Source organism: Balaenoptera musculus, chromosome 3 (genome assembly GCF_009873245.2).
Source record: "Balaenoptera musculus isolate JJ_BM4_2016_0621 chromosome 3, mBalMus1.pri.v3, whole genome shotgun sequence".
Taxonomy (NCBI): Eukaryota; Metazoa; Chordata; class Mammalia; order Artiodactyla; family Balaenopteridae; genus Balaenoptera; species Balaenoptera musculus.
Genome location: NC_045787.1, coordinates 28,620,029 through 28,632,275, shown reverse-complemented (window position 1 = coordinate 28,632,275; position 12,247 = coordinate 28,620,029). Strand labels below are relative to the sequence as shown.

Genomic DNA, 12,247 nt, shown 5'->3' with positions numbered 1-12,247 from the left:
GGGCTTCCCTGGTGGTGCAGTGGTTAAGAATCCACTTGCCAATGCAGGGGACATGGGTTCGAGCCCTGGTCTGGGAAGATCCCACATGCCGTGGAGCAACTAAGCCCGTGCGCCACAACTACTGAAGCCCGCGCGCCTAGAGCTTGTGCTCCACAACAAGAGAAGCCACTGCGCGAGCCGCAACAAAGGAGCCTGCCTGCCACAACTAAGACCAGGCGCAACCAAATAAGTAAATAAAAATATTAAAAAAAAAAAAAAAGGGGCTTCCCTGGTGGCGCAGTGGTTGGGAATCTGCCTGCCAGGGCAGAGGACGCGGGTTCAAGCCCTGGTCTGGGAGGATCCCACATGCCGCGGAGCGACTAGGCCCGTGAGCCACAGCTGCTGAGCCTGCGCGTCTGGAGCCTGTGCTCTGCAACAAGAGAGGCCGCGATGAGGCCGGCGCACCGCGACGAAGGGTGGCCCCCGCTCGCCGCAGCTGGAGAGGGCCCTCGCGCAGAGACGAAGACCCAATGCAGCCATAAATAAATAAATAAATAAATAAATTAAATTAAAAAAAAAAAAAAAAAAAAAAAAAGAGAAGCCACCGCAATGAGAAGCCCACACACCACAACGAAGAGTAGCCCCCGCTCACCGCAACTAGAGAAGAAAAGCTTGCGCACAGCAACGAAGACCCAACACAGCCAAAATTAAACAAATAAAATAAATAATTTTTTAAAAAATGGTAACTTGCAGTTAGGATTAAATGGCAAAATTATTTCATCAACAAATGACACGTTTATGAATAGACTCTATATTCTACCACATTCCATTTTAGGAAAGGGGTGATATGCAACTACCTTCATACAAAATGAGAAACAATGGAAATAAGGCCAAGTAAATGCCAATCTTATGAACCCATCCTCTCCCCTCCTTACTTAGTACTTTCTCTAGGAAGTGTTGTACACAAATGCTAAATGTTATGGAAGCCATAAAATGTCTGACTTTTAAAACTTTGTTGCCCAGGAATCAAGGAAAGGTTTAATTACCTGAAAATGTCACATTTAAAATTAGGAACATTTCCAAACGTTACTTAAAAATATGGAGATTCTCTGCCTGCTAATGCAGGGGACACGGGTTCGAGCCCTGGTCCGGGAAGATCCCACATGCCACGGAGCAACTGGGCCCGTGAGCCACAACTACTGAGCCTGCGCATCTGGAGCCTGTGCTCCGCAACAAGAGAGGCCGCGATAGTGAGAGGCCCGCGCACCGCGATGAAGAGTGGTCCCCGCTTGCCACAACTAGAGAAAGCCCTCGCACAGAAACGAAGACCCAACATAGCAATCAATCAATCAATCAATCAATAAAAAACAAAACAAACAAAAAAACAACTACCGTATAAAAAAAAAAAGCAGATTCTATACATATTTTATTTCCTTGCTAGTAAGCGTATTCATGAGTATTCATGTTCAGTTGTATTCAATATTAAACCTAACTGAATACAATATTGTATAATAAATTATTTTAAATTTATATCACAGATTCTTCTAGGTGGACCCACAAACAGTCGGTTGCCTGTTCATGAGTGCTACCTACTATAACCATGACAACATCTACAAAAAGATCACCTTACTGAAAAACATCTAAGCCATCCTAATAACTAAATGAGAAGATCCTATTCATTCCTGGAACAGTCTTTATAGAAAAGTCCAAGAAATATAATTTGCTGCAATTAAAATGTTTCTCTGTGTAGTATAATAATTCTGAGGTTTTATATTTTGATTATTGTGGAGAAAATGACAGAATTTAAGAAACACATGGCCTTTGGAAGTTCAAAATTTTTCATTTTTGAAGAAGTTAATTTAGAATAAGATTTGGTAACTAATTTGGACTGTTCATCACATTGATGGATACAATAGTTAAAATTATAAATTGCTGGATTTGATAAATATCTAAGATATTTATTTTTTCAGTCATATATTGTCTGGCCATAAAACAAATATTTTACAAAACTTCCAGAGTCATTTCTTTGAAAAATATTATAACTGCATGTTAACACGTTATTAAATCATGTTTTTCTTCTGGGAAATGTGTATTTTCATTTAATCTTTGGACTTCCTAATTCTATAATATTATATATTCATGGTATGAATTCCTTTAAAGAGAATATCTGTTCTTGCACTTGTATCTATCGCACCTTGTATATGCTTGACTCACGGTCAGTATCCAATATTTGTTGAAGGAATGAACAAAATACATTACCTGTGTATCAAAACAGTAACTATACAAAAAGTGAAATATGTTAACTTGTTCTTTGCTTTATTTATGTAATTAAATTGCCATTAATATTCTAGTAGGTGAGGCTGTTCAGAGACCTTTTATAGCCAAATGACTTTTTTTCTTAAAGGTAAGGTATTTTATTAAGGTAAAACACAGTAATTTCAACAATTGTGCAACAGAATTTTGATGTTCCTCTTTTGAGATTTGTTTCAGAGACACTTCAGGAGTTACACAAGAAAATTAGTCTCAGTACTTATAGACATATTTCAGTTTTCAATCCAGTATGATCACCCCATGGCTTCAAAATGACTTTTGATTGTGACCCCTATACAATTCCCCTATTAGAGGCATCTTAATGTGCTCAGGCTGCCATAACAAAATACCACAAATTGGGTGGCTTTAACAACAGAAATTTATTCCTCTCAGTTTTGGAGGCTGGGAAGTCTAAAATCAAGATGCTGGCAAGGTTGGTTTCATTCTGAGGCCTCTTCTCTTGGCTTTTAGGGGCCACCACCTCACTGTGTGCTCACATGACCTCTTTCTTGTAGGAGCACAGGGAGGCGGTAGGGAGAAAAAGACAGCAGGTTCTCTGGTGTTTCTTTTTATAAGGACATTAATCCCATCAGACCAGGGCCCTCATAACCTCATCTAGCCCTAATTACCTCCCAAAGCCCCATCTCCAAATACCATCACATTGTGGGGTAGGCTTCAACATATGAATTTTGGGAGAGCATAAACATCCAGTCCATAATGAAGAATAATTCACAGTACAAAATGATTTCTGAAAATGTTCTGAACAGTGACAACATATTTGGGATAAGAGTATAGCTTCATTTCTACTTTGAAGAACAATATTCACATAGAAGTATACATGTGAATACATATTTTTAAAAAGTTACGTTGCTTTATTATAGTATATACCATAGACAATAGTAAAAGCAATTATATGTATGCATTTATTGTCAAATCTAATGCTTGAAAGTTTAGCATATGAAAGTTGAATTACTCTTTTAGACTACAATTTAGCTAGTATGTTATAATTGATGAAAGTTTTCCTCTTTCCCTATCACTAACTATAACAGTAAAATTTAGCTACTAAGAGTATCTAACTTTCATTAATTCTTCTAGTGACTCCAGAAGAAATACAGTAAATAAAATCCTTTACTTCTAAATTAAGCAATGACTCAGGAAGTGGAGAAGAAAAGTTAATGTAAGAGAGGAAGAGAGAAAAGGTTGAGAGAAGGAAAAGAAAAAAAACAGTAAAGAAGAGCTCTAACATGAAAGGAAGAATAAAAAGAATGGAAAATCAGAAGTTTTAAGTGTTTTCTTTTTAATTCTAAAAGAGTGACTCTGACGCAGAACAAACTAGGAGGAAAATTTTCATTAGAAGCGTAATATAAACAGGGAGACATTTGGAGAAGATATTAAAGAATTGGTTCATCTTATAAGATCTTAGCTGATATGGGAACATTGGGATTATGCTAAATTGTTAAAGTAAAGCAGAGAAACAGAGATTTTCCTTATCTTCCTGACATGTTCATTCTTGACCCCTCTTTAGTTGTGGAGATGAATTTTCTCAATGCCTCATTTTATTTAAGGATTATGACATGGCTACTAACAGCAGAAACATGATATTTAGCTTATGACTTTCAACCCATTTCCACTCTGCTATTCCTTCTTATACTCTTTATGCATATATTTAGTAATATTTTGGGGGGTAATAGAAATAGAAACATCTTATAGTTTCTCCGTGTCCTATATCTTCATCTAGCCTTCTCCTTTTTGGCTTTTCTATATCCTTTGTCCCCCCCTTTAATGTGAAGTGATCAATCATATAATGACATTCATTTTCACAAGTTACTAGGTGGGTGATTTCAAAGCATACATCTTCTTCCATAGAAGCTGCTTTTTAAAATAAATGTATTTATTTATTTATTTTTGGCTGCATTGGTTCTTCGTTGCTGCGCGCGGGCTTTCTCTAGTTGCGCGAGCAGGGGCTACTTTCCGTTGCGGTGTGTGGGCTTCTCATTGCAGTGGCTTCTCTTGTTGCAGAGCTCAGGCTCTAGATGCATGGGCTTCAGTAGTTGTGGCACGTGGGCTCAGCAGTTGTGGCTCACGGGCTCTAGAGCGCAGGCTCAGTAGTTGTGGCGCACGGGCTTAGTTGCTCTGCGGCATGTGGGATCTTCCCAGACCAGGGCTCAAACCTGTGTCCCCTACATTGACAGGTGGATTCTTAACCACTGTGCCACCAGGAAAGTCCCAGAAGCTGCTTTTATTAAAAGTTACTTGGATAAATATTCCCCCAATACACAAGATATATTTAATATGATATCCGATTATATATTATAATCTAAACATTCTTTTCTATCAACAGTACTTTTATACCAAGTTATTCAGCTTAATTGTAAACCAGCAAAATGTTCTCTCTTAAAACATTTTACATGCATTACTGCCAAAGCCAGGAACCCTTAGTTGTCAGGGCCTAATATCCTACACAGGCCTTAGAGTATGTGCATATCATTTTTTAAAAAGCCAGGGGGTGGTCGTATCTATCTTTCAGAAACAGAATGTACATGAAGTGAACTGGAGGGGGTTATAGGGATTGGGAAGGATAGATCTTAACCTTTGTAAATCTTCAAGTTGTGAATATCACGGTGATATATAATTTCTTCCCCATAAAATGTTGAGAACAATTAAGCTTGCTTGAGATGTGGCTACTGGGTAGGCTTATTCACTAGAAAAGAACACCAGCCTTGTCATAGGTGGGGTTTGAGTTTGAAATTCAATAATACTACAGATTATTTTAGTTGTTTGAGGGTAGTTGAAACTGATATTAAATCCATGAATGCCAACACTTTGGTTTGTTTGTTTTGCAATGGCCAGATTATACCCACAGTACTGAGTTATTTTTGACATCATACTCGGAATTGACAAACTCGAGTACTTGAACATAGTTGAAATTTCTAACATGATATTTGGAAACTATGGCATTGGAGGAGTTATTGAAATAACTGGCAAATGTTTAGCCTAATAAATACTTGATGATATAATAATTTTCAAACAATTAGAGGATTACCAAAATTTCTTAATTTCTGCCAATCTAGTGGATGTAAAAGACTACTTCACTATTAGCTTAATTTGTATTTTTCTGACTTCTAATAACGTTGAGGATCTTTTAGATATGTATTCACTGCTTGTGTTTCTTCTAAGAAATTTCTGTTCAGAATTTTTGCAAAGCTAACCATGTCATTCTCTCCTTTCAGTGGCTTCCTAGCATATACAGGATAATAGCCAAGCTCCTAAGCGTGGATATAACACTTCATGTCTTTCCCCCTCTTAGCCTCTTTAGCCTCACCTCCCACTGTTGCCTGCCTCTCTCTAAATGTTCTAGGATTTCAGAACTGCTATTTTATTACTACATATCTTTGCTCATACTGTTTCCTCTGTGGAATTCCTTTCTTACTCTTGCTGATTCTGGCTAATACCTAACTCATTCTTTAAGGTTTAGCTCGAGACATTTCCAGAAAGCTTTCCCTAACTCCACTTAGGCTGAATTAAGACCGGTTCCTCCAAATTCCTACAGCACCCTGTGAATAATTTTACCATTGCACAGACTGTATGTTCTTCAAGGGGAGAGACTACTTATTTATTTACCATTTTATCTCCAACACCTAGCAGGGTGCTTCACCCATAGCAGGCAATCAAATATAATTTGATCTCCATTGACGTGTTGTATACATAAGACTCAAGAGATGCTATCCAACAGGAAGCTAGAAATAAGGATGTAAAGCTCTGGAGATAGTCTGGGCTAAAGATACTGGTAGTAGCTGAAGTCATGGAAGGGGAAAAGGGCTAATATTTGCCAAGTGTATACTTCATAATGGGCATGTGGCTAGGCATTTGTACATATATTTACAGCTTTACAAGGAAGCTATTACATTTTGTAAATGAAGAAGTAGGCTCAGAAAGATTAAGGGAACAGTCCAAGGTTGACAAAGGTAATAAATGGTAAAGCTGGGATTTGAACCAAGGTCTTTTTAAATCCCAAACCCAAGCTCTTTTCATTACACAAGAGTAGATAAGCTCATGCAGAAGAGTGGAGAGAGAGAGAAAGAGACAGAGAGAGAGAGAGACAGAGAGAGAGAGAGACAGAGAGAAGGGAAGGCAAGGATAGGGAAGGATAGATCCCAAATATGAGCTTAGGAAGAACCCAGAAAAGGGACAGAAAGATGGGAGGACCACCATTAGGGACTGGTGTGCTGTGAACCAGAGTAAAAAATTTCAAAAGGAAATGATAACCATTTCAAATGCTGCAGAAAGACCAAGTCAGTTAAGGGCTGATAAATGTCTTCTGAGTTTACAATCACATCTTTGGTCACCATGGAAATAGCAGTAATTAGTAAAGTAGCACGGAGAAACTAGATTACAACAGGTTGACAGATGAATAGGCAGCAGGGATGTTGACCAATGATGAACCAACTACTCTTTCAAGAATCTTAGCTGTAAAGGGAAAACAAGCAATATATAAAAGCTAGGGCATAAAAGGTTTCTTTGTTTGTTTGTTTGTTTTTAATTTAAAGATGTCATAGACATGAGCATGTTTAAACAGTGAGGAGGAAAAGTCCAATAGAGAGGGATAATTAAAGGTATATTAAAGGTGATAACCTGACAGAGTAATATTTCTGAGCAGGTGGAAGGAGATGGGATCCCAAAATAACAATGGACAAAGAGATATACCAAATGAGAAGATGTCAGTGTAGACAAGTTTGTAGCTGGAAACGGGGGAGATCCAAAAATTTGAGTACTTATCTGTGAAATGGGAAGAAAAGGGGTCTGAAATTTTGCATATGCATAACAAAACTCATAGACTTTGATCCAGAACAGGTTTTCTAAATTCATTTTTTCTGTCAAATGGATCAACTGACATTCTCCTAGTCACCAAACTTCAAAGCTCAGTGTCATCTGTGACTTCTCCCTTTTCTTCCTTCCTAGTATCTAAGGAATTATAAAGTGTTGAACTAGTAAGACTAGAAAGGACCTTGAGGATGTTCAAGGTTACAAATGAGTAACTCACATCCCACAGAAGTTAAGAGGTGCGCTTTAGGGTGCACTACGAGTCACTATTAGCAGCTGCTGTGAGGCAAAGTTCCTGGCCAGAAGGGGTCAGTGACCTACTAAAAGCAAACATCTATCAGACTGCACTGTGTATTTCCCAGTCTAATACACTACCTGGCACGTAGAAGGGACTCAGTAAATATTCAGTGAACCCAATAGTGGATGCTGGCGTTGGTGGCTAGCTGAAAAGTAAAAGTCACAGATTTGGAATCAATTTGGGCTTGGCAGAACCTTGGAATCACTCTAGTTCAACTCCCTCACTTTATAGATGAGGAATCTGAGGCCCAGAAAGATGAAGCAACCTGCCCAAAGTCCAAAAGCTAGTTACTGATAGTGCTAGGACTACAAAGAAGCAAAGAGAGTGCCAAAGCAAAAGGATCTAAAGAGCAGTAGGGATAAACACTAGGCTGTGCACTGCCATTTGATTCTCCTCTTGTAACAGGAGCATTTTCTTCCATTTCCATACTTTTACTCTAGCTTCGATCCAAGTGTAACTATTCCAACAGCGCCCAAGTCTCCCTTCCTCCTCTTGCCTCCCAATTTGTTCCACATTCGAAAGCCAGATCAGTAGTCATCAAACATTGCTCTCAGGACTCATTTCTTTCCAGTTAAAAGCCTTCAAAAGGCTAACCACTGCCTACAGGATAAGGTCCAAATTATTAACATTCTTAACCCTTCACTCTTTTCCTATCTACTTTTTCAACCATATCTTCCCATCTAGAAATTTTCCACTTCGCCAGACTCGTCTATCCATCATCCTCTAACTTTCTCAAAGGCAAACACCTCCCCTCCGCCCCAATAGTTTTTTGGAGGTTAGCAGGAGCTGTACCACCTGCGCAGTCCCACAGGGTACCATGCTTAAATGAGCCCGGTGCTCGGCTTACTGCTCTCTATCCCTCTTGCAATTCTTAGCAATTTCTGAACAAGGGACTCTGCGTTTTCATTTTGCACTAGGCCCCGCAAATTGTGCAGCTGGTCCTGAGTCCGTCTCCTCAATCCCTGGCCCAGGGCTGGACATATCAGCCATCCAATACGCTGGTGGCTGAATGAACGAACAAAGGGTCTAGTCTTATGTGCAATAATGAAAGAGTCTAGTCTTATGTGCAATAACGAAAAAAAGAACTGACCCCGAGCAAGAAGCTGCAGCCTCACGCACGTTCCCGCCAAGCCCTTAAAACCGCACTCGCAAGCCCGGCGCAGCCTCAGACCGGTTCCAGCTGGGTTCAGCTCCATCACCAAATAGAATTCCGGCCCTTCCCCCGGCCGCAGCCAATCCCTGAAGCTCCTCGGCCCCCGAAACCGCTGCGGGTTCTGATTGGCTGGCAGGGGTGGCCTGGGGGAGGGTGGAGACCGCGGGGGGAAAGGGGTGGAGCTGGAGGTCGGTCCCAGGGCGGGGAAGCGGCTACTGCGCAGGCGTCGATGGAAAAGGCTTCCCAAACAAACACAACCCACCACCTGGAAGCCTCCAGCTTTTCCCCGCCCACCTTTCCCTCTCGAGGGCTCTCCCGACTCCCAATCGCCCGGCTTTCCCCGCCCCCGTCAACGTCTGGGCACGTCCCCTTCGCGGCGCCGGCCACGCACGGCTGTGCACTTAACCTCTGCCCGCCCGGCTGGAACGTAGAGGCCGGGGCGGTGCGAGCGGCGCGCACTGCTGGCGGCTGGAAGCGGAGGCGGGAGCCCGGGCCTGCAGCCGCTGCCGGGCTGATGATGACTTGTTACCGAGGCTTCCTGCTGGGCAGCTGTCGTCGCGTGGCTGGCGGCCGGGCAGCGGCGCTGAGGGGGCCAGGGGCGGGAGGCCCCGCCGCGCGGCCGCGGCTCGGCGGTGACGGCGGCGGCCGGCGGCACCTGGGGCAGGGGCAGCTGCGCGAGCTGGCGGGCTGTGGCAGCCGCCCCGACGGCGGCTTCCGCCCGTCCCGGGTGGTGGTGGTGGCCAAAACCACCCGGTACGAGTTCGAGCAGCAGCGGTACCGTTACGCGGAGCTCTCTGAGGAGGACCTGAAGCAGTTGGTGGGTCCCCGCCCTTGTGCCTCGGCCCGGCGCTGGTTCGCTCACTGGCTCGGCCGTGACTTTGGCGGGGGGGAGCGTTATGGGAATCGCTCCGCAGGCCGCCCCTGGGGAAAGGGAGCCCCTGGGCGCCGCTGTGGGCAGCGGAAAAGAGGCTGTGGTACCGCAGACACACCCCCTTTTACTGGGCAGGACTGCCAGGCCTGGGCACGCCGGGGAGCCCGTCTGCTTGAGCCTTTTCCGCGCTGGAACGTGGTTCTCAGACAAGGTTCCAGGAGATTGTTTCAAAAGCTCACGTGTCTCCAGTGCTGGGCAGAGCAGCGGGGAAAATTTGAACGTATGTTGTTAAGTAGAAAGGTCCAGACAAAAGGCAGGTAAACACGGTAATCATGAAATACAGCGTCTAGGTCGATATAATATAGTAGTGCCTCCACAACAGACTATATTTGGTATAGATATTTACTGATATCTTTGCCAAGTATATAAATACACCTAAGGGGGGAAAAAAGACCCTGAATCTTATTTGCCTTCACTCTTATTTTTGGAACTTCTGATCCCGTGTCCCCACCCACTTTAAGGAAAGGAGAGTGATGATGCTACCATGAGCAATGTGTCCAGAAAAATCTCCACTGGAAATCTCTAATTGTTGACACTGCAAAAGGCATCAAAAGGCTTTGGAATAAATTGCCTATAACCATAATCCTGTAGAATTCTGTGCAAGAGTAGACAGCCTGTTCTAAACTTCTGGTTCGTAATCATCAGCAGTCTTTTGGTAATATTTTGTGGAGGTATCAAAATGAAATTGTAAATCATCCTTGTTTAAGTACTGACCGTTTTCAGCATTTAACTTCTTGACTGTTTAATGAGTTAATTGACGAGGCCCCTGTATTCATCGGGTGGCCATGCTAGGTGCAGATTTCTCTCCTTTTCCCTAAGTGTTTGAAGGTAGCAGTTTATAGAAGACATTTGCATCATTTAAAGAGTAAATCAGCAGACAGTTGGAGCAGGAGGTCGGAGTAGTTGAGTTTGTGTTAGGGAGTGAAGTTGAGGGTGAGGCAGGGAATAAAAATGTCTGAAGCAAGCGTTTCAGGGAATTGGTGATTTGGGAAAGAGGTGTGCCATATGGGTTGTACTCCTAATTTTGCAGATATACTTTTTAGAAGTTGTCAAATGCCATATACCCATAAATATGTTCTTCATACAATTTTATGGAAGCCTCTCACGACAAGTAAAAATAGTACACTTGACTGGCATGTTCAGCGTGTGGGATTGGGGGTCAGGAGCTTGGAGCCAGGCCCAGGTTCTCTGTGGTTAACTTCCTCTACTTCTTTTTAACTTCCGTGGGCCTCCTTGGTGACAACGATACTTTTTGTGTTGTGCTGTCGTTTTCAAAGTGCTTTCATCTAGTTCAGTGTGTGAAATACTAGGATTGGACTAGGTAGCCTCCAAGGCCCTTTCTGGTATTTTAAAACTGAAGAATTTTTACAAGGCCTCGAGAATATGAGTGGCATCTGAATTAGATTAATTCTTGGACCTCTGAACTAGATTGACACTAATCAAAACTTTTTAAATGTAAGGCAAATCAAGTCTTTAAAAATCGAACTACCTAGTACACGCACTCTGAGTATCTGAAGAGAAATCTGTAATAGGTAAATATTTGCCTATTGCTAAGTATGCTGTTTGGAGTAAGAAAACCTTTGAAGTAAAACTTCTGGACTGTAGGACACAATTTTGAGATAGTTGTTGTTGCTATCATTTCAATTAAATTTTATTGGATTTGTTTCTTACTGATTTGAGTTTTATCATTTATGTTAAGGCCAGTATTCAGAATGGCATAGTATTAGGTGGAGCCCAGAGCAGAGATCAGGAACAGACCAAATAATACTAGGCTGTGTGAAGTTGTTCTAAAATGGGATTCTGTAATAGGAATGATAAGATGATTAATACTGTTTGCTGTTTTCCTGGGGTAAAAGATACTAAGGTATATGAATCATGTGAATTGGGTATAAAAGAAAGTGGCCAAGTGCTTACTTGAGTCTTCTGGCACCGTGGCTGGCTGTGTCTGTGGTGTCCTGGTAAGTTTTGTATCAGAGGATTCTCTTTTGTTGTGGTGGTGGTAATTGTTTTGTGGCAAAATAGATCTCTATTAGGTTACTTGTTAAAATGCAAATGGAAGAAGAGGGTTGGAGTGCCAGTATAATTTCATACCCTGAAGCCTTGTGGTTCTCTAACTTTGTAGAAACTTAAACAATTAGAGGAAATACTTCTTAGCTGATAAAGCATGTACAGACTGGGTCGAAGTTTGGCTTTCATTTGCTCTTTCATATTGGTTTTACATTGGTTTATTTTTAATTCTTGCATTTCCCTTCCCCCTAACCGATTAGTGACTTTTCTTGTGAATAGAGGATTTCTAATCAGTGATTTTACATCTACTGGCTCAAGACTTTGCAAGGGCTAATTGAACTATTATTACAGTTTACTTGCATCATAAGCGATGTAGCTGTTGGTGGATGTGGAGCTTATATTAACAGGGTTGATGACACTCACAGACTAGCCCTTTAGGTGAATCAAAGCTGATTGGAAAGGGTTTTGACATCATAAACATGCCTTATTGGCCAAAGAATGTTTCATTTCAAAGTATTTTAATACATACCAAATAAGAAATGAGCAGTTTCCACCCTTCTCTGCCCCCGCTCCAAGTCTTACAACCCCAGAAGCAACCCCCTTTAATGGTTTCCATTTTTAGTTTTTTTAAAAAAATTAGTTTCCTAATGGGATAGAATAATTTCATTTAGTCGTCCCTCTATTATTGGCTTACATTCTTCCTAGTGATTGTCTTCTTAGCAGATTTGGGAGTTGCTGTGCCTTGGAT

At 41.8% G+C, this 12,247-nt stretch overlaps 2 protein-coding genes and 1 long non-coding RNA gene across 5 annotated transcripts in view; 2 read left to right on the top strand and 1 right to left on the bottom strand.

The window, feature by feature from the left end:
* Positions 1–2,648, top strand: part of RANBP3L (RAN binding protein 3 like) — a 48,232-nt gene extending 45,584 nt beyond the window's left edge. For both annotated transcript variants that reach the window (XM_036849305.1, XM_036849304.1), the window contains one exon: positions 1,518–2,648. In XM_036849305.1, the coding sequence (XP_036705200.1) occupies positions 1,518–1,561 (44 nt within the window). In that variant the 3' untranslated portion in view covers positions 1,562–2,648. The remainder of the gene's footprint in view (positions 1–1,517) is intronic.
* LOC118893593 overlaps positions 1–8,563 on the bottom strand; it is a 39,416-nt gene extending 30,853 nt beyond the window's left edge. The window contains exon 1 of the long non-coding RNA XR_005019504.1: positions 8,499–8,563. This is a non-coding gene — a long non-coding RNA (uncharacterized LOC118893593). The remainder of the gene's footprint in view (positions 1–8,498) is intronic.
* A 392-nt stretch (positions 8,564–8,955) lies between these two features.
* Positions 8,956–12,247, top strand: part of NADK2 (NAD kinase 2, mitochondrial) — a 45,628-nt gene continuing 42,336 nt past the window's right edge. The window contains exon 1 of one of the 2 annotated variants that reach the window (XM_036846844.1): positions 8,956–9,378. In XM_036846844.1, coding sequence (XP_036702739.1) covers positions 9,076–9,378 — 303 coding nt within the window. In that variant the 5' untranslated portion in view covers positions 8,956–9,075. The remainder of the gene's footprint in view (positions 9,379–12,247) is intronic. The other variant, XM_036846845.1, reaches the window with a different exon arrangement.